Source organism: Martes martes, assembly GCF_963455335.1.
Source record: "Martes martes genome assembly, chromosome: 1".
In the NCBI taxonomy this organism is placed as follows: Eukaryota; Metazoa; Chordata; class Mammalia; order Carnivora; family Mustelidae; genus Martes; species Martes martes.
In genome coordinates, this window is record NC_137888.1 from 120,833,012 (window position 1) to 120,860,891 (window position 27,880).

Here is a 27,880-nt window from a genome sequence, read left to right on the forward strand (position 1 = left end):
ATTTCCCACTACCTGATGATTTTTTTCTTTTAATTTGGACCTTTTCCTTGTTTCTCCCTTCTCAGGTAAATGTTATTAAATCTCGAGTCAAAAAAAAAAGTTATTATTTTTTTTATTAAGGCCTATTAGTTGATGATGAGCAGTCTCTCCACTAGTTTTCTAATCTTTCAGATAAATTAGTGAAACATAGAAATATATGCTTAAAGATACAACTTTCAGAAACATAAAGAATCCTTGTGATCTTAAGGAGTTAGAATATTGCTACATTCTGGAATCAGATCTGTACTGATACCCCAGTATAAACCTTGTGACATCTTGCCACTTTTGATACACTAAGCTGAAATTAATATTATAGTCTAGGAATCTGAATGGTTTGAAGATTTTTTTTTTGTTCTTCCCCTTCCCCTCCTACCACCCATCCTCAGTGTTCTAACCTCTTATTTCTCTTTTTTTCCCTTAAATATAGATGTTTCCCAGGGTTCCATCTTGACCTCTCTCATGTTACTCTTCCTCTGGTATCCTATCCATAACTATAGCTTCACCTACCAACTGAGTGCTTAACACACTCAAATCTTGTTTGCATCTTCACCTTCCCAAGCTCTAAACCAGTGCTTCCTTTTTTTTTTTTTTTTAAGATTTTATTTATTTATTTGAGAGAGAGAAAGTACACCTTAGCATACTAGTAGAAGGGAGGGGCAGAGGAAGAGAGAGAAGCAGACTGCCTGGTAAGCAGGGAGCCCAATATGGGGCTGTCTCCCAAGACCCTGGGATCATGACCTCAGCCGAAGGCAGACACTTAACCAACTGAACCACATAGGCGCCCCTAAACCAGCACTTTTTACAAAATGAAATGTTCTTTATCTGCACTGTCAAATATGGTTCCTACTGGCTAGGCATGGCCATTGAGTATTTGAAATGTGGCTAGTGCACACAAGCACATGAATTTTTAATTTTACTTTATTTAAATTAAAGTAGCCATTTGTAGTTAGTGTCTACTATGTTGGAAAGCACAGCTCTGTAGCCAGCTCCCTATTGGATAGCTTTACTTAGATATCCACAGGCATCCCCCAAACTAGTCATTACCCACCCACCCCCCATTTCCTCTCCCTGAATTCCCCATCTCAGGTAGTAGCACCAGCAATATACTGTTTCCCATCTGTGAGACATCCTAGAGTTTTCTCTCTCACATTCAGTACCTCCCAGAAAGTAAAAAGAAAGTCACCTGTAGTCATCTGTAGACTTAAGAGAAATTTGGAAGTACACAGTAGTTAACATATATGCATCTTGCCTTTCCCTCTGGTGGTATGGATTGAATTCCTAACCATGTACTTGTGATTCTTTTTTCTGAATATTCTTGCTATTAGATTTTTAACCCTTTCTCATTCCTTTGCCACAAAAATTATATGAATCTTTTCTCCCTTAAAGAACGTGCATAATCTGGGAAAGCTTTTGGAGTTTTTTGTTTCTGCTATCTTAGAACCATTGTAAAATAATAAACTTGGGGAGATTAATGAACTGTATTTAAAGAAACAAATAAAAAGACTGAAAGATTATTGTTATTATCATTATCCTGATTCCAGAACTTGAAAAAGCATAGCAGTTGAGTATGTTGTAATAGTGTCTGTCATCTCTTTAGGTCAGGTGGAAAAATATAATCGGGAAATAGAAGAGAAATCAGCATTGATTATCCAGAAACACTGGAGAGGGTACAGGGAAAGGAAAAATTTTCGCCAACAGAGGCCATCTCTCACGGAGTATAAAGCAGCTGTCATACTTCAGAGAGCAGTGAGTCTAATGTAGTAAAAAGATTACTGGATTAGAAGGCAAAAACATGGATTCAAACCTGACCTTGTATATACCTGCTGTAAAGTTGTGGTCTAGTCACTTAGGTTTTCTGAGTCTTAGTTTCTTTCTCTATAAAATAAGAACCTCCTTACCACTGGACTAACTGATTTAGATACTCAGTCCTGTACATCATTTATCATAGTGCAGTGTTATTTGTTAATTTTTTTTTCTTTCTTTCTTGGGCTGTGACTGCCTCAGGGATAAGGAACTAAATCTTACCTATTATTGTCAGCTCTCAGTGTGTGCTTGTTGTATGATTGGATGTTTACCCTACCTTTTTACTCAGTTGTTATGTAAATGTCATGACCCAATTTATGGGAAAGTACTTTGTAAATTGCAAAGCCTGTACCTGGATCACTATAATTCGTGAATTATAGAGTGGTATTCTTAATAATGGGATTTTAATATTTATTGTCTTGTAAAAGCTTAGCACACAAGGCTACTTATTTCATTTAATGACCATCTGTTATTCACTTATACCTGTTAACTTTCATATTAGGATTTCAGGTCCTATAGCATTTTAAGTCCTTTATTGTTGAACTTTGGATTAATTTCACTTTTTCACAGTGATAGATTTTGAATAGTCTCTTTGTTAATTCTGTGACTAACATTTTACAAAGATTATTAAAAGCCATTCAAAATATAGAATAGAGTAAGTACTACAGAAATAGGAAGAGATTTGTCTGCTCCATCCTTCTTCCTCATGCTTTTTCTGGTGATGCCAGGCTATATGTGCAACAAACAGTCCTGTACCATCGTCAAGTCACACCTATACCTGCATTTTACCCTCAGCTAAACAGAGCCATCTAAGGATTAACCCATGGATACCAGTGTTGGACATACTTCTTTTAGAAGTATGTTTTTGTCTTTTTTTTATGTTTTATGTTTTATGTTTTTTTTTATGTTTTTGTCTGTTTTTGCCTTTTTTATATGGCTACTAGGAAATTTAAAATTACACATGTGACTTCCATTATATTTCTTTTTTGCACTGCAATTGATCTTGGTGAGAAAGAAAAAGGAATAATTTATTAGTTTCACTGAAAGCAGTAGGAATATCATTTCATTGAACTTGTCCGTTAGAAGGAGCTGGTTTTTAGTATTTTTGGCAAGAAACTGGAACTGGAACAAAGACGAAAACTGTTGTTTACCTTTCTCCCTCCCTTATTTTGTGCAAAAGCAGAGGCATTTTTTTCTCATGTAGCTAGAAATTGGAAAAAAAAAAAACCCTGTGTAAACTTGCTAATTTCAAATTATACATCCTTAGCATAGACAACTTGGAGTTCTCTGTAGTGGCATAGTGTTGAAATTAGATTTGAAGAATTGGCTGCATTTTCCCTTTTAATGCTTCAGGATTTTCTTCTCTTGCTTTCTGATCTCTTAAGGTCAGAGGGAAGGTGATTGTTGCTGGTGTCTGGTCTCTAGGGCCAGAATGATGGCAATTCTTGCTACTTGTTTATAGCAGAAAAGTATTATCGCATTATTATACATATCCATCATAGACCACAAAAACACTTAGTAAAACCATTAATAGTTAAGAAAATAAAAAACAGGGAGAGGAATATAATTTTAGAGACTTCTGAAATGACAAAGAATGAAGAAAAGTCCCAGGTGGGCTTTTTTGATACAGGGACAAAGACTCCTCTGTTCTGGTACCTTAATTCTGAAGTTCCCAGCATAGCATGATAAGCCAAAGGTGGTGCTAAAAGTAGGAGGTAGAGGAGAGAGAGAAAGAGAAGCAAGGAAGAAGAATCAAGTAAAGGGAAGAATACAAGGAAAGGAGAGGGTCTCTCAACAGGAAGATGCAAGCACAGTTGAAGGCTCTAGTAACATACTAAAATAGGGGTATTAGGGAAATTTTATAAACTGAGTGAGAAGACCTCCAACCCTGTTATTCCACCCCCCTGGCCCCATGGGTCCCAGTGTGCTGTCAGCTAGGCTTATCTCCTGCAAACTGTAGGTTGAGAGTATTTTCTTTGAGAAATCTGAGAAGAATGTTATAAGTACATTCACAATGGGGTACTTCAAAGAAACAATTCAGTTCAATAGTTCTATGTTGAAGTAATTCTAGAAAAACCTTACCCACCTGCCCAGAATTTCTAAATACCTTAGAGCTTACTTTTAAATATTAGCTCAAAGTATCATTGGATATCTGAGAAAAGCTGAGCCCAGAATAAAACTACTTGGTGGAAATAGAAACATTACAGGGATAAGAAAACTTTTTACAAAATCTATTATTTCCTCGGAACTAAGAGAGGATAATGCATGAAACAAAACCAAGATGCTATATAAAAGGGAACAAATAGAATAAACATTGGCAGAAAAATGAAAGACGTAATAAAAGAAGTAGGGGGGAAAAGTTTGGGAAATCCAGAGAGCAGGGCAAAAAGAAAAGATAACCAGTCCAGGAGGTCAAACATTCAAACATTTGAGACAAGGAACAGAAAAAAACCTGAGAGGAAATCAAATAATTCAACATTTCCCAGAACTGAATGTTATGAGTTTTAGGTTAAAAGGACTGGCTAAATGTTTGTAAGGGTAGAAACACACCCACATTTATTTTACATTACTATGAAATACAGTGGTGACACATATACTTCCCAGTAGCAATATTGGAAGCTAAAATGTATTGGGGTAACGCTGTTACATATTTGAGGGAAAATGATTTCCAACTAGAATTCTACATGCAACCACACCATTGGTTTAAGGTAAGAGTAGACTAAAGACATTTTCATGCGTCACAAAGTCTTTAAAAAGAAAAAGTAACCCAAGAAAAAAGGACAATGTGGAATATAGGAAAATGCAAAGGAAAGATGAAAAGTAGTCACCTAAATGCTGGTGAATAGGGATCTCAGGATGTTACCTATGCATCAGGCATAAAGAAGAGTCAGTCCAGATTTGAGCAGGCCAGAAAGCTCTAGAAGATGTATGTCTAAGAAAATAAATTTGATAGAATGCCTAATTATTTTAATGTATTAAGCATTAGGACAGTTTAGATACATAATCAGTGATAAGTACATAGAAAAGTAAGCACAGGAAAACAACAGGCTTATTAATTCTAGAGAAAATAAAAAATGTGCAAGAAAGGAAATGTAAATCATATGCTATATGGTTCAAAATTGAATGGCCTGTATGTAGTCATAATTATGTAAACACAACATTGATTTAACTAAATTTGTAATAATATTGGATGTTTGGGGATACAGAAAGTATGTGGGAGGGCATGCAGTGAAAGAGAGTCTTATATAACTTTCTTCATACAAGAAAGTCAATAGATAATACCTATACCTGAAAAATGACAGAAAAGTAGATGGACAGAAACCTCAAAAGAAAAACCTGAAAGAGTTAAAGTTGTTGTCTTTGAGGGAGGGGGCAGAGAACTCTGGGGTTTTTTGGTAAAACTTAAAAAACTGACACTTTATTTTATTTTAAATTTTTTTTTTTTAATTTTATTTATTTTTTTTAAGATTTTATTTATTTATTTGACAGACAGAGATCACAAGTAGGCAGAGAGGCAGGCGGGGGGGGGGGGGTGGGGAAGCAGGCCCCTGCGGAGCAGAGAGCCCGACGCGGGGCTCGATCCCAGGACCCTGGGACCATGACCCGAGCTGAAGGCAGAGGCTTTAACCCACTGAGCCACCCAGGCGCCCCTATTTTAAAAATTTTTTTTAAGATTTTACATGTTTATTTGACAGAGAGAGAAAGACAGCGTGAGAGGGAACACAAGCAGGGGGAGTGGGAGAGGGAGAAGCAGGCTTCCCGCTGAACAGGGAGCCCGATGTGGGACTCGATCCCAGAACTCTGGAATCATGACCCGAGTCAAAGGCAGCCGCTCAACCGACTGAGCCACCCAGGGGCCCCAAAAAACTGACACTTTAAACAATAGAATTACATCAATGAATTTTTTTCTGGAAAGCACTGTGTAGTAAAATATTTTACACTTTGTGAGCCATGTAGTCTATTGAAACTCTTCAGCTCTATGGTTGTAGCACAAAGGAAACTGTAGGCAATACACAAGCATGAAACATTAATAATATGTTATTTGCAGACACTGAATTTTGAATTTCATATAATTTTCACATGTCACAGTATATTCATTTCCTTTTTGAACTTTTTAACCATATAAAAGTACAAAATCATTCTTAACACTTAAGCCATATAAAAATAGGCAGCAGGTTGAATTTGGTCGTGGACCATAATTTTCCAACCTCTTCCTTAAAGTGATGTGAAATATGACTTTGATGAAAATAAAAATTATAAGGAAGGGAGAAGAATGAAAAACAATTGGCAGAATAATTTCAAATTTTCTTCAAATCTTGCCTGTTTCAAGACTTCTTTTATTAGGAGTTCTTTCTGAAAGACATGAGGAAGAACTATCAGAAACTACATTCATCAGTTGCCCATACTTTACAATTTTATAATATCTTCTCATTTACTAAGCTTTTTCTTACATACTGTCCCTTGGATCCTCACTTTTTCCTAATCTAAGTAGAATTGTGGTTTGTGTTTTCTCTAGACATAGGAATCCATCCCGTGGAGATCAAGTGACTCACCCAAAATCATACACAGTTTATAAGGGATGAATATTGAGACAAGAGCTTATTTCCAGTTTTTTTTCTCTTTATTGCTTACTATACTATGCCCCAAATCATACAGTTTATAAGGAACTAGAATTGAGAGAAGAACTCACTTCGTATTTTTTTCCTCTTTTTTGCTTTCTATACAAACAATACATGAATATATCCTTGTAAAATATTAAAACACTACAAAAGAATATCATTAAAAAGTCATTGTCCTCCTTCACTCCTGTCACAGTCCCATCCTTCTCCCTATGCACACTCAGAGTTAACAACTGTTATAATGTTGTTGCTACCATATGTTGCAGAAGAAAATAGTTCTGTTAGCCAGGAATGAAAAATCACAAATCTTCTTTTTGCCCCAGACTCTTAAGTTCCTAGAGAAGTGTCGTAAGAAAAAGAAGCTATTTGCTCCTTGGCAAGGACTTCAAGATCTCACTGATGCACGCAGAGTTGAACTGAAGCAAAAAGTGGATGACTATCTCAGAAGACATCCGGTATGTAGGCTTCTGTGCCGTGATATCAGTGTTATATTTTTCCAGTGCATGATATTCATGTGTTTGTGTGTTTCTGTTGATATAAAGTAATACAGTGGCTTTACCATAGAATTAAGAGATTTGGAATCTTTTATAACTTTATGGGCCATAGTATAGTCAGTAGGGAAGGAGAATGCTTCAAATCGGTTATTTCCTACAGTGTATCAGCAAGACATGGTCATTGCTTTTTTCCAAGAGTGTGTAAAACTATTGACTGTTTTGAAGCTTCCACAAAAAGTATATATAGCTTCCAATCAGTAAATATTTATTGTTAATGTGTATACCCAAACACATGAAATGTATATGTGGGAATTGACATCTGCTATTAATGAAACCATTAGTGAAACCCCAGTAGCTAATATTATAAAACATTTGACTATTTGCCTCTTATGATTTTATCACTAATACTGCTAACACCTTTCTCTCAATAGAAATGTCCATATCTTTTACTTTCTATGATCACAGTACTACAGATCAGGTATTATTTGCTTCTCCCTTCTGAGTTCTTTTTTTTTTCTTTTTTTAAGATTTATTCACCTGTTTAATAGAGTGCACACGGGGTATTGGGGTGTGGGCAGAAGGGGAGGGAGAGAAGCAGATTCCTTGCTGAGTGCAGAGCCCTACGTGAGCTTGATCTCACAACCCTGAGATCATGACCTGAGCCAAAATCAAGAGTCAGATGCATAACTGAGTGTACCACTCAGGCACTCCTCCCTTCTGAGTTTTTGATCTTATGCTCCTAAATGTCTTTGAAGATCATTTTCCTTTTTGCTTTTAGCGTAACTCACCACCCTGTCATTAATTTTAATAACCTGTATTTCTTCCAGTTATCTCTACTTTTCTCTTGATGGTTTTTCCACACTTCCACACCTCAATAATTTTATGGGTAAAGTTGGGAGTTTATACATTTCAGCCATTCAGAATTCTTACTGCCCTCATTTGAACTAACCACTCATAAAAGTGCCATTTGGTACTTTTCACATCCATTTTCTTGTACTTCTACTGTTTGTCTCTGGGTTCTCTCTCTGCCTCCTCCCTGGCCCCGCCTCCCCACATATACACTTTCTCTTTGACTCTGTCTCCAAAATCTGAAGGTTCTGGTGACTAATGTTGGAGTTTAAGTAATGTTAGGTAGTCCTATAAATCACTGTTTCATTCTTGCAGAGCTCCCAAAACTAGAGAGCTTTATGCAAACAAACAACCCCCCAAAACCCAGAAAAAAACCTATATAAATGGAAATTAGAGTACTACTAATATATTATAGCTGAACACGTGTCTGATAGATAAGCACTGGAACAGAGCAGAATTGAACAACAAGGTCCAATTGAAGAGGCCTGAATAAGGCCTATGTTTCCCTCCTGCTAATCTGAATTTAAGAACCCACAAACTAATGTAAGCCTGTGAAGAAAAAGATGACAAGCCTGCCCTTTTAAGTCAGGCCCTCTGTGGTTACCACATAGAGATAGACTAGAAAAAAGTTCTGACTTCTACTTCTAGCCAAGATGGAGTAACAGACACTGAATTTTACTTCCTTCCTGAAACAACTGGGGGAAAAAAGATAAAATACATGAAACAATGGTTTTTAAGACCATGGAAATCAGATGATGAAAGTTAGTAATTCCTGAGAGGGAAGATGGAGTAAAAGGGGCTGGATTTACTTTCTGCCTGAAACAACTGGGAAACAAAAACGATAAAATACATGAAACAACAACTTTTAAGACCGTGGACATCAAACGAAGAAGGTTAGTAATTCTTGAGAGGGAACAAAGTGTTCCCTATGATTGCCCTCACTTACTGCCCTGAGAGAGTTTCTAGGTCACAGCACAAGAAGGAGGGAAGGGGAGGAGACCTTTGGGATCCCCATGCTGAGGATATAGAACTGAGAATCTGAGAAGAAGGCAGCTAGATTTCATAGGACAGAGTACAGAGTGAAAAGATCTACAAAGAGCACCCCAGATATCTGCAGACTATTCCTCTTGAATATATTTCAGGAGTCTCATTAGCACATGTGTATAAGAAAACTACCTAAGACCAAGGGAACAGTCATCTTCAAAGATAAGAGGGAACAATGCCTGGTATTCAACACAGGTCCAAGAATAGCACATGCTCCCATCATACAGACTGGAAAAACTTAATTCACAGGGCATCAGAAGAGTACTTAGGAAGGTCTTGCCTTAGTAGTAGAAAGTCAGTAGTGTGGACTGATACATTCTGCTTAAACAAATCATAAAAGTAAAAGCCAAAAAGATAAAAAAATTATGTAATTTAACCACATCCCAGAAAAAGACTCAGCAAGGTAAAAGTTACTGTGTCTTGCAGCCAATTAAAGACTAACAGGCATATTTAGAGGCAGGAAGACATGATCCATGATGAGGAAGATACTTAAACCAATCTGGAGACTACACAAATGTTAGAATTACAGAGAAGGACATTGTTCATATATTCAGATTTTAAGTAGGGATGTGGAAGATATAAAAAATACCCAAATCAAAATATCAAATCAAATCCCCAAATCAAAAATACCCAAATCAAACTTCCAGAGATGAAAATTTCAGTGTTTGATATGAAAAATGCACTAGATCATTAGTAGCAGATTAGATATTGATGAATAAAATATTAATACAGTCAAAGGTATAGTAGTATTTATTATATAAAAAGAGACACAAAGAGAAAAAAAATTTTTAATTGAAAAGAACATTAGTGATCTATGAGACTTCAGGTGGCCAAATAAATGAATAATTGGAGTTTCTGAAGAAGATGGGGAGAAAAAATAATGCCTCAAAACTTTCCAAACTATAAATTTACCCCCAAGTCCAGTGAAGGCACAGGCACATGAAAAAAACCCTATGCCAAGGCATATGATAATCAGAGTCCTCAAATCAGTAATAAAGTAAAAATATTAAAAATAGAAAAACAAAAACATTATGTAAAGACAGATAGAAATGACAAATTTCTCAGGAGGAACAGTGCAGGTATGAAGACATCTTTAAAATTTTGAAAAGAAAAAAATTTATCAATGCAGAGTGCTTTACCTTGAAAAATTATTTTACAACAAAGACAAAATTACTTTTTTGGACAACAAATGATGAACTACTATGTCACCAGCATATTCAAACTACCAAAAATATTATATCCTTTAACTTATTAAAGGATTTAAGATTTTTCTCCAAAATGATACTAGGAAAATGATGCCACAGGATGTCCCAAATTAAGAACACTAGATATGGTAACAACATGGGTAAATATATGGTTTTTTCCTCATCATTTAAATCTTTATAAAATATAACTGATTCTTTAAACCAAAATATCATCAAGTGTTCTGTAATGCATATAGAGAGTAAATATTTCCAGTTTTGTAGATGTTATAACCTTTATTGCAATCACTCATCTCTGTAGTTGTAGCTTAAAGAGTTAGAGAATATGTAAACAAATACGTGTGGCTGTATCTCAGTTAAACTTCATTTTCAAAAATAGTTGATTTTATTTTTTTTTTAAGATTTTATTTATTTATTTGACAGAAATCACAAGTAGGCAGAGAGGCAGGCAGAAGGGGGTGGGGGAAGCAGGCTCCCCGCTGAGCAAAGAGCCAGACGCGGGGCCTGATCCCAGGACTCTGGGATCATGACCTGAGCCAAAGGCAGAGGCTTAACCCACTGAGCCACCCAGGCGCCCCCAAAATAGTTGATTTTAGTTTGGTCCTTGTTGGAAACAAAAATAATAGCAGTGTTTAATGGTGTTTGTAACATATATAAAAATACAAACTTCAGGGGCACCTGGGTGGCTCAGTGGGTTAAGCCTCTGCCTTCGGCTCGGGTCATGATCTCCAGGTCCTGGGATCGAGCCCCACATCGGGCTCTCTGCTCAGCAGGGAGCCTGCTTCCTCCTCTCTCTCTCTGTCTGCCTCTCTGCCTACTTGTGATCTCTGTCAAATAAATAAATAAAATCTAAAAAAAAAAAAATACAAACTTCATTTTCAAAAATGGTTAATTTTAGTTTGGTTGTTGTTGGAAACAAAAATAATAACAATGTTTAATGTTTTTAACATATATAGCTACAATAATAACTTAGCTACAATGGTATAAAAGCCAGAGGGAGAGAAATAGATGTATACTATATAAACATTTTTTTCTATATATGAAGTGAGATGATATTACTTGAAAATAGATTGATAAGTTAAAAATGTGTACTCTGAATCCTAAAGCTACCAATATAATTATTTTTTTTTATTATTATTATTTTTTAAAGATTTTATTTATTTGACAGAGATCACAAGCAGGGAGAGAGGCAGGCAGAGAGAGAGAGGAAGTGAAGCAGGCTCCCTGCTGAGCAGAGAGCCCGATGCGGGGCTCGATCCCAGGACCCTGAGATCATGACCCGAGCTGAAGGCAGAGGCTTTAACCCACTGAGCCACCCAGGCACCCCATAATTAAAAAACAAAAGAGGTACAGGTAATAAACCTATAAGGGAGATGAAATTGAATAATAAAATATAATTGATTAATCAAAGAGAAGGCAGAAAAGAGGAAATCTAAGGAAAGTGATAGGGAAAATGAAAAACAAATATGACCATTGACAGGACCATTATCAATAATTATAATAAATGTAAGTGGTCTGAATACCCCCAATTAAAAAGCAGAGATTGTCAGATTAAATAAAAAAGTTAAGACTTGATTATATGTTAACTACAAGAAGCACACTTTAAATATGAAGAAATATAAAGAATAGAACAAAATGTACAAATATAAGTGAAAAGAATTCTGGAATGACTATTTTAATATCAAAGTAGATAGCAGACCTCTATTAGCAGACTGTTACCAGAAGTAGAGAAAACAATTTCTGATCAACGATAAAGGGTTCAATCAAAAGGACATAAGAATCATAAATGTTTATGCACCTAATAACAGAACTTTAAAATACATGAAGACAACATGGATGAACCTCGAAGGCATTAGGGAAATAAACCAGACACAAAAGAACAAATATTGTATGATTCTACTTAGATGAGGTACCTAGAATAGAGACTGAAAACAGAATGGTGGTTTTCAGGAGCTCGGGGTGGAAGAATGGGGAGTTAGTGTTTAAATGGTATGGAACTTTAGTTTGGAAAGATGAAAAATTTTTGGAGATGATCATAGTAATGGTTGCACAACAATGTGAATGTATTTAATGTCACTGAACCATACACTTAAGAATGGTTAACATGACAAATTATATATATATATTTTGTCACAATAAAATACATGAAGCAACAATTGATAGAATTATGATGAAAGAGAAAACACAGTTATAGTTAGAGATTCGAATACTCATCTCTCAACAGCTTATGCAATAAGTAGGCAGAAAGGCAACAAGAATATAGTAGACTTGAATGACACTATTAAACACGTTGACCTGACTGACATTTTTAGAATACTCCATGGAATGACAACAAAATAAGCATTTTTCTCATGTGCACACAGAATATTATCAAGGTAGACCATGTTCAGTGCTATAAAACAAGTCAATAAACTAAAAAAAGACTGAAATCATACAAATAAGTTCTCTGACCATAATGAAATTAAGTTTGAAATTAATTACAGAAAGATCTCTAGATATATCATCCCCAAATATTTGGAAACTAAACAACATACTTCTAAATAACTAAAGGATCAAAGAAGAAATAAAAGGAGAAATTAAAAAGTATTTCAAACTGAATAGCACATTTCAGAACTTGTGGATATCCCTAAAGCAGTATTTGGAGGGAAACTTATGTTGCTGAACATCTGTATTAAAAGAAGGCTCAAATCAAAGACCTCAGGTGATAAGTAATTAGTAAAAGAACAAGTTAAACCCAAAGTAAATAGAAGAAAGGAAATAATAAAATTAGAGTAAAATTAACAAAATAGGAAATAATAGAAACAATAGAAAAAATTAGTAAAACTTAGCTATTTGAGAGGATCAATAAAATTGATAAACTTGTAGCCAGACTAATCAGGAAAAAGAAGAGATACAAATTACCACTGTCAGGGATAAGAATGGTGACTTTCTTGTAGACAATACAGATGTTCAAGGATGATAAGGGAATATTATAATAACTTTATATGCCAATAAACTTGATAAGTCTCATGAAATAAATTCCTTTAAAGATAGAATTACCTAAGCTTACCCAAGAAGAAAGAGATAAAATGAATAGACCCGTATCTACAAAGGTAACAAATTGTTAAAAACCTCTCCTCGGGAAAAACTCCAAGACTAGATTGCTTCTATGGTGAATTTAAGGAGGAAATAATGCCAATTTTATATAAAATCTATCAAATTGAAGGGGAGGAAATAATTCTCAGCTCATTTTATAAGACCAGCATTACTCTGACACCATAACCAGAAACATGACAAGCAAAGAATTTCAGAATAATATTTTTCATGCATAGATGAAAGAATTTTAAACAAAATTATAGTAAGTTGAATTAGTAATATATTAAAAAGTTAATACATCATGAGTTTATCTCAGGGATACAGAACTATTTTAACCTTTGAAAATCAATTAATGTAATTCACCATATCAACAGATTATGAAAAACAGTATCATCATAAAAATACATGCAAATAAATCTCAGCAAAGCAGGAATAGAAGGAAACTTCCTCCATGTCAAAAAAAAATCTACAGCTGACAATGATGAAAGACTGGATGCTTCTTTCCTAAAATCGGGAACAAGACAGGATATCATCCAGTACAATCAGAATCCCAGCAGGTTTTTTTTTTTCTTTCTGTCTTTTTTTATTATTATTAACATATAACATATTACTTGTTTCAGGGGTACAGGTCTGTGGTTCATCACTCTTATACAACACACAGCACTCACTACAACACATACCCTCCCTAGTGTCCATCACCCAGCCACCCCACCCCTTCCACCCTCCTCCACTCCAGCAACCCTCAGTTCATTTCCTGAGATTAAGAGTCTCTTATGCTTTGTCTTCCTCTCTGGTTTTGTCTTATTTCATCTTTTTCTCTTTTCCCCTATGATCCTCTGCCTTGTTTCTCAAATTCCACATATCAATGAGATCACATGATAATTGTCTTTCTCTGATTGATTTATTTTGCTTAGCATAATACCCTTTGTTCCATCCATGTCATTGCAAATGGCAAGGTTGCATTTTTTGATGGCTGCATAATATTCAGTTATATATATATATACACCACATCTTCTTTATCCATTCATCTGTTGATGGACATCTGGGTTCTTTCCATAGTTTGGCTATTGTGGACATTGCCACTATAAACATTGGGTTGCAGGTGCCCCATTGGATTACTACATTTATATCTTTGGGGTAAATACCCAGCAGTTTTGTTTTGTTTTGTTTTTTTTAGTAGAAATTGACACAGAGTATAAAATTTGTATGGAAATACAAAGGACCTAGAAAAGGTAAAATGATTACAAAAAAGAACAAAATTGAAGGCCACTGCTACCTGATTTCATTAACTATACAGCTATAGTAGGCAAAACAGTGGTATTGATGTGAAGATTTAAAAAAATATATCAATGAAACAAAATCAAATCCAAATGTAAACCCACATACATGGCCAACTGATTATTGACAGAGGTACACAGTTAATGTGTGGAGAAACTGGATATCCATATATTAAAAAAAAATGAACTGGGATCTCCATATTGCATTATATATAAAACTTAAAATGGATCATAGACTTCAATGGAAAATCTAAAACTATATAAAACTTTTAGAAGAAAACATTAGAGAAACATCATGACCTTTGGGCAGAAATAAAATACAACAATAGCATAATCTATAAATTTTAAAAATATTTTTTTAAGATTTTTTTTTATTATTTGTTTATTTGACAGAGAGATACCACAAGTAGGCAGAGAGGCAGGCAGAGAGAGAGGAGGAAGCAGGCTCCCTGCTGAGCAGAAAGCCCGATGTGGGGCTCGATCCCAGGACCCTGAGATCATGACCTAGGCTGAAGGCAGAGGCTTTAACCCACTGAGCCACCCAGGCGCCCCTCTATAAATTTTAGAAGAAAACATTAGAGAAACATCATGGCCTTTGGGCAGAAACAATAGCATAATCTATAAATGAAAAATTGATAAATTGGATTTCATCAAAATTTTAAACTTAAAAAGACACTGTAATACAATTTAAAAAAATATTGGGGAAAATATATTTGCCAAGCATGTATCTGGTAAAGAACTAGAATCCAGAATATAGAACAAATTCTCAAAACTCAGCAATAAGAAAATAAAGCAAAGCAATTTTTTTAATGAGTAAAAGATTTGAACAGATGCTTCACCGAAAGATGTGGCAAATACATGAAAAGATACATCATTGGTCAATAAAGGAAATAAAAACTTAAACCACAGTAAGAACCTTCTCCAGCTGTCAAGAGGTCTAAAAAGTTGGCCATATCAAAGGTTGGCAAGTGTGTGGAGGAACTGTAGCGCTCTCATATACTGCTGATGGGAATGTAAAATAGTGCAACCCCTTTGGAAACAGTTTGGCAGCTTCTTAAAGAGTTAAGCATATATCTGTCAGGTGATTCAGCTGTCCCACTCTTAAGTAGTTATCCGTGAGGAAAAGAAATACATGTCCATATAAGCATTTGTACATGAATGCTCATAGCCAAAAACTAGAAATAACCCAAGCATCCATCAAAAGATAGATAAACAAGTTGTGGTATATCCATGCAATGGAATACTAAGCCACAATATAAAGGAATGAATCATTGATACACACAGCAACATAGATGAATCTCAAGGTAATTACGCTACATGAAAGAAACCAGGCAATATATACTTGTATTATTCAATTTATATGAACTATAAGAATGTAAACTAATCTGTAGAGTAACAGAAAGTCAGTGGTTGCTTAGAGATGGGAGAATGAGGACTGAAGGATTATAAAAGGGCAGTGAGACTTCTGGTGGTGATAGATGTTCATTATCCTGATTGTGGTAATTGTTTGCACAAATGTTTACATAGGTCAAAGCTTATCAAGTTGTACAGTTTTGATAATTATAGTTTATTCTGTTTCAGTTTTACCTCAATAAAGCTATATGTTAAAAAAAATTTTATTTAACCTAAATGTGGGGGAAAAGGCATTTTTCCTAACAAATGGATCATTGGTTTCTAAGGTCTATAGAGAAGATGGTATTGCTTTAGAAATGTTAGAGTTATAAATCTAATCCCTTTTATAAAAATAACATACTCAGGCCACACACATGTACATCAAATTCTGAATCAGTAAGTTTGGTGTGGCCTCATGTTCTGTTCTTTGAATTTATTTATTTTAATTGTAAAATATATGAAACATAAAAATTACTATTTTAATCATTTTAAGTGTGTAGTTCACTGGAATTTAATTCATTTACATTGGTGTGCAACCATCACCGCCATTCATCTTCAAAACGTTTTTCACCTTGCGGGGCGCCTGGGTGGCTCAGTGGGTTAAGGCCTCTGCCTTCGGCTCAGGTCATGATCCCAGCGTCCTGGGATCGAGCCCCGCATCGGGCTCTCTGCTCAACAGGGAGCCTGCTTCCTCCCTTCTCTCTCTGCCTGCCTCTCTGCCTACTTGTGATCTCTCTGTCAAATAAATAAATAAAATCTTTAAAAAAAAAAAAAAAAAAAAAAACGTTTTTCACCTTGCAAAACTGAAATTCATACCTATTAACTACTGATTTCCCATTCTTCCCGCCCACCAACTCTAGGAAACCGCTATTCTCCTTTCTGTATTTATAAATTAGACTATGCTGAGTATATCATATAAGTGAAATCAGACATTATTTATCCTTTTGTGACTGACTTATTTCGTTTAGTCTGATGTCCTCAAGGTTCATCCACATCGTATGTTAGAATTTTTTAAGGTTGGATAATAATTCCATTGTAAGTATATACACCATTTTGTTTATCCATTCATCTATTGATGGACACTTGGGTTGCTTCCGCCTTTTGGCTGTTGTGAATAATATTGCTTTGAATATGGATGTACAAATTCATGTCACTGTTCAAATTTTGGGGACCATATACCAAGAAGCGGAATTGCTAAATCATATAGTAATTCATTTCTGGTTTTTTGAGGAGCCTCCATACTATTTTCCAAAGCACTGAACCACTTTACTTTCCCAGAAGCAGTGCACAGGGGTTCCAATTTCTCCACCTCCTCGCCTTTTGTTATTTTCACATCCTAAGGGGTGTGAAGTGTTTTATCATTGTGAATGGATTTGCATTTCCCTAATGATTAGTGATTTTGAGCATCTTTTATTAGCCTTTTGAATATCTTTTTAAATTTACATTCAACTTAGTTTACATATAGTGTATTACCTTCTTCGGAGAAATGTCCATTAAAGTTCTTTTTTTTTTAATCAGGTTGTTTGGGTTTTTTGATTACTGAGTTTTAGGAGTTATCTATATATTCTGGATATTAATCTTTTTCAGATATGGGATTTGCAAAGATTTTCTCCCATTGTGTGTTATCCTTTTACTCTGTTCACAGTATCCTTTTTTTTTTTTTTCACAGTATCCTTTGATGCACAGAATTTTTTAAATTTTGAATGAAGTTCAATTTGTCTGTTTTCCTTTTGTTGTATTTGTGCCTTCAGTGTCATATTCAAGAAATGGCCAAACCTAATGTCATGAAGCTTTTCTCTTTTCTTCTAAGAGTTTTATAGTTTTATCTTTTACATTTAGGTCTTTGAGCTCTCTCTTTTTTTAATGCATTATTTATGATTTTGATGCATTCTCCTGTTTAAAAAAGAAGTACTGCTTTAGTCATACTAAGGTGCTGCTGTTTAAGATTCAGTGGCTGAAAAGTAAGATGTTAGCTGGAATGGGACTCCATCCCAGACCAGAGCAATGGAATATTTGAGAAGCTGTGATGTCAGAAGCTTTATCAGTTTCAGAGTTAAAATTTTCTTATTTTTGTCTAAACTAATTAATTTCCCTTTAAAGTAGCTGTGTGGCCAAAGGAATATGGTCCTTTGGCTGTTCTGTCCCTTGTTCTCTCAAATTAGAAGCAATCATAAGATTATGGTTTAAATAAATTTAGGATTGGGGGTGAGATAAAAAGTAACATAGCCTGTCAGGTGGGTTCTGGAACAAGAGATTGGCCTTGTTACTCCTGTTCCAGGCCAGTATCTTTACTGAACCATTTGTAGCTTTCACTATGATCTCTCAGTCTTAACTCTTCTCCCAGAATTCCAATGTGTGAGGAAGTCAAGTGTAGGAGCATACCAGGATGATACTACCCCTTGAATTTTCATGTAAAGCTGCTTTTAAAAGGCTATTTAAAGCTTGCACAAGAGTACAAGGTAGAAATCAATTGTGAGATTCAACGGATAGGATGAGAGACAGCTAAGCATTCTTGGATCTCAACTAAATAGTTGGGCAAAACATATGTGTGTTTGTGTGCTCTGTGGTAATTTTTTTGTCTTTGTTCCCAGAGCTCTCAGATGTCAGATGTGACCAGCAGAGAGCTCCATTCCCAAGCTCAAGAACAACTCCAACACTACCTTATGGGCAGGGCCCTAGAAGAGAGAGCCCAGCAGCACAGGGAGGCTCTGATGGCTCAGATCAGCACCAACATTGAACAGTTAATGAGTATGTGCTCGTTCCATTTTTGTTTCCTAAAATGAACCACCTGTACAAGATTTTGTGACATCCAGAATCTTCAGAAGGAAAATACCATTTACTGGTTTATTAGCCTATCTCTTGCCTTCAGAAATTTCTAGATCCAGAACATGCCAGCACATGATCTTTTCAAATAACACAGATCCCATAACCTTTTGACCGCTTCTCCCAGCCTTGCCGTCCTTCATAGGTATCAACTCAGACAACAGTAAAGATGCTGAGCCCTACTAGCCAGATTCTGTTGTGTAGTCTTAAAAGCTTTTGATCGTATTTTAGAAGTAGATGATGACAGTAGTTACTGTGCCATTTTATAATTTTTAATGAAGTGCTTTCACAAAAGTTAATCTGCTCCTCACAACCACAGGTATATTTAGGGAGAGATCTCATCCATGAAGCCACAGTGCTTCAATCCACCTGTGAAACACTTAGTATATATGGAGGCGAGAAGGCCAGAGTCCTCTATTTAGTAATGGTATTAAATAATGGTAATTTCAAATTTTGTATTTTTCAATAGACAGGTGGCTGTAACTGAGCTTCCCATATATGCAGTGGGGTTCTGCTGTATGTTAAAAATTCATGTTCTTTAAATTATCTGAAAAAAAAACTATATCTTTTTTTATTTTCTTTTAAGCACATTATGGGGGGTGGACAGTTGCTGCCAGCCACACCTACAACTTGTGAATAGTCATATGCTATCTATAGCTAGCAATGATAATAGATTCAGAGTTGAAACCCTGTCCCTGCCTACTATAGCAGAGTTCCAATTCTATAGTTTCCTACTTACATGGTACAGAGCTCTTCTACTCACTTGTTTATTTTCTGTTCACTACAGAGGCACCAAGTCTGAAGGAGGCAGAAGGGAAAGAACCTGAACTCTTCCTCAGTAGATCCAGGCCTGTGGCAGCCAAGGCCAAGCAGGCCCATCTCACCACCCTGAAGCATATACAAGCACCTTGGTGGAAGAAGCTTGGGGAAGAAGTAGGAGATGAGATTGATGTCCCAAAGGATGAGTTTAGTATAGAATTAGGAACTTTATTCATTGGTGGAACCAAACCCCCTTAGGGAGCTACCCAGAGAAATGACACAAATCCTTTATCACAGGAGATTATATTGGTTCTGCCTCTGGCATACTAGTAGACTAGAACTATCCTAACTCATGGTTTTCCAGAGATTCCTCTCCAAATAAGATTTGCAGGCAGTAAGCAAAGAGTTGTCTTCTACCACTATTTCAGTTCTCTTTTCCTTTTTCTACAGGACCATTCCTGGCCACACATACAAATTAGTGTGGCTTTTATTGTGGAACTAACCTCAGCGTGACATTCTATTGCTTATAGGAAATGTGGTATTTGTTTTGTTTTTGCTGTTTTCCTACTAAAGTTGTTTTCTAAATAAATATTTTCAACAATTATTCTCAAAAACTTGTCAGAATTACTTCAACTTTTCATATTTGTTACTGGAATTCATATTGTTCTAATATAAGAAGGGTTCTCTGGGCCTTTATTAAGGGGAGAGAAGGAGATGGTCATTTAAAGGGTACTTCACTATTTCCCATCAAACAGTGGTTGAACTCATTTTATATCTTCTTATTTATAAAAGAACTACATTTTTAAAATTCAGCACAAGAAAAAAATCCTTCAGATAAAATTCTGTTAACTGTGAGAATTATACAACTCATTGGTTCTCTTTGTCTTATCTCCTGTAAATCTAAAAGCTAAATATAATGCTTAACTTCTGTTATGATCCTAGGTACCTATATACTTATTTGGTTCCAACCTAATACTTTCTGATTTTTCCTATTTATCTTTAATTTTTTTTAAGATTTTATTTATTTATTTGACAGAGGGAGAGAGAACGAGAGAGGGAACACAAGCAGGAGAAGCGGAGAGGAAGAAACAGGCTTCCTAATGAGCAGGGAGCCTGATTCTGGGCTCAATCCCAGGACTGTGGGATCATGACCCGAGCCAAAGGCAGATGCTTAACCAAGTGAGCCACCCAGGTGCTCCATCTTTAATTGTGTCTTAATACCAAAAGTTGCTGCTTTTTTTTTTTTCAGAAGCTACTTTTATTTGTGTTTGTAACAATGTGGATTTTAAGTTAAATACAATTAACAAATCATGGACTCAATACCGTAAGGAACCTGGAGGTACTTTTTTTTATAAATGAGTGAAAGTACCAGTATTTCTCGATGGGAAGACCAAATAGTATAATGTCCAGTCCTTCAAAATTAAGTTTAGTAAAATTCTAGTTAGTATCCTCATGTAGTTATTATTAATAGTTGGGAAAGAAATGTCTATAATTCATCTCTGATAATCAGATGGAAGTTCTGGTTTCACTGAGAATGTAGAAAGCTACATGACAATGTTGTTTCCATGTTAAAAAAAAAAGTGCCAGATAATCTACAAAAATAATTTTTCCTCAGCCTGTCTCATAGTTGAGGCCTCAAAACAGCCAAGTAAATTGAGATGGAACTCGGTATCTGTGAAATGAGCTATTTCATCTTTTTTTTTTAAGATTTTATTTATTTGTCAGAGAGAGCACAAGCAGGGGAGTAGCAGGCGAAGGAAGAAGAAAAAGCAGGCTCCTCACTGAGCAAGGAGCTCGATGTGGAACTTGATCCCAGGGCCCTGAGATCATGACCTGAGCCAAAGGTAGCCGCTTAACCAACTGAGCCACTCAAATGTCTCAGCTATTTCATCTTTAGTAGAGCACAGAAGACAAGGTAGCTGGATAAGAAATCAGTTGAGCAGGGTAGCAGGGCTGAAGAGACACCCTTTGAGGTGCTGGCAAATGTGATAGGCTGGTACTGGGTAACATGATCAAAGTCCTGCCTGCTTTTCCAAACCCTTCTCTTAAAAGCCTTAGGCCCCTAGAGCAGGGCAGTAAAGCCCTCTTAACCTCAAGGCCCAGAGAAAATTACACTGCGTGTAAGGAAGAAAGAGAAATAAAAACTGTCTGTTTCTGGGGATGGAATAGGAAACACTCTAGCCACAGATACATGCTACGGGAGGGATGGAAACAAAATTCCTCTCCTGAAAGAGACAAGAAATCATCATAGTCCCAGAAATCCTACACAATAAAAAGCAGATGTCTGCTAATGCTGGGGAGGAAACTTGCCTGCCAAAGACCACCACAGATAATGTCTGCCATGGGGTAGAAGAATAGGAATCCTGACAAAGCCCTACCTCCAATCACAGGAAGAAGAAATCTGCTTAAGATTTAGGCTAGATCAGGGGGCACCTGGGTGGCTCAGTGGGTTAAAGCCGCTGCCTTCGGCTCAGGTCATGATCCCAGGGTCCTGGGATCGAGCCCCGCATCGGGCTCTCTGCTCAGCAGGGAGCCTGCTTCCTCCCTTCTCTCTCTGCCTGCCTCTCTGCCTACTTGTGATCTGTCTGTCAAATAAATAAAATCTAAAAAAAAAAAAAAGATTTAGGCTAGATCAAGACAATACAATACCCATCTCCCAAAAACTAGCCTAGCACCAAATAATAAGCATTTATTATTTGGTAATAAGAATGGCAGTTTATCACCAGCATGGAGAGAAACCTCTGTGGCAAAGGCATACGGGGATAGCTAAAAGTAGAGGGTGGAGTCAGAACACTGAAAAACCTTCAAGCTTCCCAGATCCCACTCTAAACACAAGGTAACAGCAATTTAAAAATAATTAAATAATTAAACAAAAACAATTTAAAAAAGCAATTAAAAAATAATTTTAAGTCTGTGGTATATTGAAGATAAAAAAAACCATGCTGGTTCCTGTAGGTGACCATGTGGTTACACTGGTGGGGTAGTTGGGTGAGGGAAATGGTGCCTGCCAGCTGGTTTGTTCCTGGCTAAGTTCCTCAGTAAACTCTTAGATCAATAAGTATCTCTCCCATGTGCCCCGGGGTGTTTTTCAAAGGCTGCTTCTATGCTATATCCCCATGGGCTGTTTGCTGTCTCTTTAAAGGTGGGGACTCAGCTTCCTATCGCCCTCTGGGCTCTCCCAGAAGAGAGCTGATTTCTTAATGGTCCAGGCTTTACGTCTCACTGGTTTCTAATTTTTAAAGCCAAATGCTATGAGGATTTTCTTCCTTGTGCAGACTCCTTGGTGTGATAGTCTGTTTCTTGCCTTCTGTGTACCCATAGTTCCCTTCCTCCTGTGGTGGACCCACTGGGTTTAGCTCTCCACCATATCTCCACCCTTCCTACCCACTTTGATGTGGCCTCTTCTCTATATTTAGTTGTGGAGTTTGTTCTGCCAGTCTTTGGGTTATTTTCTGGGTTATTTACATTAATATGGATAGTATTACTTAGTTGTATTTGTGGGACAAGGCAAGTTTAGGGTCCTCCTACTCCACCATCTTCCTCAGAAGTCTAATGTTCTGAGTTTTTATTGTGGTTTCATTAAATAGGGTGATTGTCTGAATCATTGACCAGGTGACTGAATTTCATCTCCAGCCCTCCCTCACCTCCTAAAAGGCTGGGAGGTCAGGCTGATATGTGGCTCAAAGCCTCAACCCTCTAATCACATAGTTGATCTTTCTGACATGATTCACCCCCTATTCTGAGTCTTTAGCATAAACTCATGTGTGGCCTAACAGAAAGAACAAAATGCTTCTATCACTCAGGAAATTCCAAGGGTTCAGGAGCCCCACCCAACAATATCGGGCAAAGAGTAAACAAATTCCTCATTATAAAACATCCCCACACTTACTGTCTGATCTAAGAAGAGTTGTACTCTTATCCAGGCATAAGTAGTATCTACCTTAGTCTTTTCTATTTTATACATGTCTGACATTAAATCAAAAATTGGGGCACACAAAAAAATCTAGGGTAGAAAATAACCTTTTTTCAAGAGATAAAGACTCAGAGATGACCTAAACATTGGAAATCACAGAAAGACCTCAAAAACTACTGTTAATATGTTAAAAGATATAACTCAAAAGTTGACAACATGCATAGATGGGGAGATTCACAGAGAAATGATTTTGAAAAGAAAGATCAGTGAAAATGCTAGAAAAAGGACAGTATTAGCAGTTAAGAATTCCTTTGAGAAGTTCATTAGCAGACCAGAACTGAGCAAAGAGTAGAGGAATTTGACAATGGATCAATAGTAAATTTCCAAACAGAAACAAGAAGACAAAAGAAAAAGAATAAAGAAGGCTTTGGGGAAGGAAGAGAAGAGAGCCTTCAAGAAATGTGAAACAATATCAAATAGTATGACATAGATAACTAGAGTACCAGGAATAGAAGAAAGAGAAATAAGGCAGAAATAGTTGAAGTAAAAATGGCCAAGAATTTTTTTCAAATTAATGAAACTACAGATCCAATCCCAGAGAACTCAAGCAGGATAAATAACAGGAAATCATATAACAATTTTAAAACACACCTCACATTGCTTCAAATCAAAAATAAAGAGAAAATCATGAAAACAGAAAAAAAATACGGAAGAAAGAAAAATGATGTGCCAAGGAACAAATTTAAGACTTTCAATAAACTTATCAGAAACCATGTAAGCCAGAATACAATGGAATAACATCTTTAGAATGCTGAAAGAAAAAATTATCAACTGAGGATTCCATATACCTCAAGAATATCTTTCAAAAACTGAAGGCAAAGAAAAGATTTTTTTTTTTTTCCCAGAAAAACAAAGCTGATTATATTCATTGGCACTGGACCTATACTATAAGAAATGCTAAAGGAAGTTCTTCAGACAGAAGGAATAAGATATAAAATAGAAATTAGATCTCAAAGAAATAAAGAATGAGGAAAATAGTAAAAATGAAAGTAAAATATTAAATGTTTTTATTTTTAATCAATGTAAAATTGTCAAATTAGTAACAATGTATTTTTTTAAAGATTTTATTTATTTTATTTGAAAGAAAGAGCAAGAGTGGGGAGGTGGGGGGCAGAGGGAGAAGCAGACTCCTGGCTGAGCAGGGAGCCTGACCTGGGGCTTGATCCCATGGACCCCAGGATCAAAAGCTAACCCAGGCGCCACAGTAACAGTGTATTTGTGTTGTGACTTATGTAGAAGTAAATTGTGGGATAGTAGTAGGCCAAAAAAAGTTGAAGGAAATATAATTGTTAAGGTTTTAAAATTATACATGAAGAGAGATAATATTATTTTTAGGTTGACTATGATAAGTTGTGTATATGTATTGCAAGCCGTAAAGCAGCTACAGGAACAATAAAAGAAGAGGTATAGGGCGCCTGGGTGGCTCAGTGGGTTAAGCCTCTGCCTTCAGCTCAGGTCATGATCTCAGGGTCCTGGGATCGAGGCCCACATCAGGCTCTCTGCTCGGCAGGGAGCCTGCTTCCCCCTCTCTCTCTGCTTCTCTGCCTACTTGTGATCACTCTCTGTGTCAAATAAATAAAATCTTTAAAAAAAAAAAAAAAAGAAGAGGTATAACTTATAAGATAGGGCAGTTAAAATAGAATCATTAAATAACTAGCAAAGTAATAGATTTAAACCTAACTATATCAATAATATATTAAATGTAAATAAATCATCTAGGTTTTGACTTTGAGAATTTTTTACCAAAAGGGTAGGTGGGAGGTGAGAAATGTTGTTTTTTAAACCTGTCTTGGCCCCTCTAAACTCCCTTTAAATTATGCTTATAAACTGGCGTATTCTTTCATTAGTTCATTATTTTCTTATATCCTAACTTTGTAGGATATTTTTTCCTGAAAGTCTTATTTAGGTGAATTCATTTATCTAAATTCAAAAGTTTGTCAGATAAATTTTCACTTTACCAAATTTTTGCAGGTGATAGGTTTATAAATTGTTTTGCTACTATATAATGTAAGTTGCCAGTTCCTTGCAATTTTTCCAGCCTATCACTGCTGCCTGGTCACAAAGCTAGTGCCACGTATTGTAGGTTTTTTTCATGGCAGTATCCCATATCTAGCTATCAATTTCAATGTCATTCATTACTATATCACAAACTACTCCAAAACTTAGTAATTTTTTTTTTTTAAGATTTTATTTATTTATTTGACAGATCACAAGTAGGCGGAGAGGCAGGCAGAGAGAGAAGGGAGGAAGCAGGCTCCCTGCTGAGCAGAGAGCCCGATGCGGGGCTCGATCCCAGGACCCTGGGATCATGACCTGAGCTGAAGGCAGAGGCTTTAACCCACTGAGCCACCCAGGCGCCCCCAAAACTTAGTAATTTAAAGTAACAACCATTCCATCCAAGATCAAATGCCATATTGACTCCCCCACCTAAAATCTGCATTTGAATAAAATCCTTAGGTAATTCATTTTTACATTAAATTTTAAGAAGTGCTGACCTCTGCTGCTTTTAAAAATTCAATTGCTGTGGCCCACCTCTAATTTAATTACCCTAGGGTGAGTACCAACCATCAGCGTTTTTTAAAAGCCCTTCAAGTGATTCTAATTTGCAGCCAGGGTTGAGAAACTACTACTTGTTGAGTTTTGGTATAGAAAGAAGAATATCCACAATTTTCTGAAAGGCTATTAAAATGTTCCTCTATTTTCTAATGACCTGAGGCTGTATTTTCTTCAAATGCTTTGAGCAAAACAGCATATCACAACAGATTGAATACAGAAGCAGATATAAGAATCCAATTTCTTCTCTTAAGCCAAATTTTTCATTATCATTTGTTTCCATGAATTTTTTCAATTCTTCTTTAATTTCCTGGTTGACCCATTCATTTTTTAGAAGGATGCTGTTTAGTCTCCATGTATTTGCGTTCTTTCCAAATTTCCTCTTGTGATTGAGTTCGAGCTTCAGAGCATTGTGGTCTGAAAATATGCAGGGAATGATCTCGATCTTTTGGTACCGATTGAGACCTGATTTATGACACAGGATGTGGTCTATTCTGGAGAATGTTCCATGTGCACTAGAAAAGAATGTATATTCTGTTGCTTTGGGATGGAATGTTCTGAATATATCTGTGATGTCCATCTGGTCCAGTGTGTCATTTAAGGCCTTTATTTCCTTGTTGATCTTTTGCTTAGATGATCTGTCCATTTCAGTGAGGGGAGTGTTAAAGTCCCCTGCTATTATTGTATTACTGTCAATGTCTTTCTTTGATTTTGTTATTAATTGGTTTATATAGTTGGCTGCTCCCATGTTAGGGGCATAGATATTTAAGATTGTTAGATCTTCTTGTTGGACAGACCCTTTTGAGTATGATATAGTGTCCTTCCTCATCTCTTATTATAGTCTTTGGCTTAAAATCTAATTGATCTGATATAAGGATTGCCACCCCAGCTTTCTTCTGATGTCCATTAGCATGGTACATTGTTTTCCACCCCCTCACTTTAAATCTGGAGGTGTCTTCGGGTCTAAAATGAGTTTCTTGTAGGCAGAATATTGATGGGTTGTTTTTTTTTATCCATTCTGATACCCTTTGTCTTTTGATTGGGGCATTTAGCCCATTAACATTCAGGGTAACTATTGAGAGATATGAATTTAGTGCCATTGTATTGCCTGTAAGGTGACTGTTCCTGTATATTGTCTCTGTTTCTTTCTGATCTACTACTTTTAGGGTCTCTCTTTGCTTAGAGGACCCCTTTCAATATTTCCTGTAGAGCTGGTTTGGTGTTTGCAAATTCTTTCAGCTTTTGTTTGTCCTGGAAGCTCTTTATCTCTCCTTCTATTTTCAATGATAGCCTAGCCGGATATAGTATTCTTGGCTGCATGTTTTTCTCGTTTAGTGCTCTGAATATATCATGCCAGTTCTTTCTGGCCTGCCAGGTCTCTGTGGATAGGTCCGCTGCCAATCTAATGTTTTTACCCTTGTATGTTACAGACTTCTTTTCCCGGGCTGCTTTCAGGATTTTCTCTTTGTCGCTAAGACTTGTAAATTTTACTATCAGGTGACGAGGTGTGGACCTATTTTTATTGATTTTGAGGGGCGTTCTTAGCATCTCCGGGATTTTGATGTTTGTTCCCTTTGCCATATTAGGGAAATTCTCTCCAATAATTGTCTCTAATATACCTTCTGCTCCCCTCTCTCTTTCTTCTTCTTCTGGAATCCCAATTATTCTAATGTTGTGTCGTCTTATGGTGTCACTTATCTCTCGAATTCTCTCCTCGTGGTCCAGTATTTGTTTGTCTCTCTTTTGCTCAGCTTCTTTATTCTCTATCATTTGGTCTTCTATGTCACTAATTCTTTCTTCTGCCTCATTTATCCTGGCAGTGAGAGCTTCCATTTTTGATTGCACCTCATGAATAGCTTTTTTGATTTCAACTTGGTTAGATTTTAGTTCTTTTATTTCTCCAGAAAGGGCTTTTCTCTCTCCGGAGAGGGTTTCTCTAATATCTTCTATGCCTTTTTCGAGCCCGGCTAGAACCTTG

General features: G+C 36.3%; 1 protein-coding gene across 1 annotated transcript in view; it reads left to right on the forward strand.

Annotated features, from left to right (window-relative positions):
* The window catches only part of IQCB1 (IQ motif containing B1), a 62,081-nt gene extending 42,096 nt beyond the window's left edge, over positions 1–19,985 (forward strand). Inside the window, exons 12-15 of the mRNA XM_080819081.1 lie at positions 1,637–1,785; positions 6,785–6,916; positions 18,386–18,542; positions 19,405–19,985. Of these exons, the coding sequence (XP_080675207.1) occupies positions 1,637–1,785; positions 6,785–6,916; positions 18,386–18,542; positions 19,405–19,634 (668 nt within the window). The 3' untranslated portion in view covers positions 19,635–19,985. The remainder of the gene's footprint in view (positions 1–1,636; positions 1,786–6,784; positions 6,917–18,385; positions 18,543–19,404) is intronic.
* Positions 19,986–27,880: the final 7,895 nt, after the last annotated feature.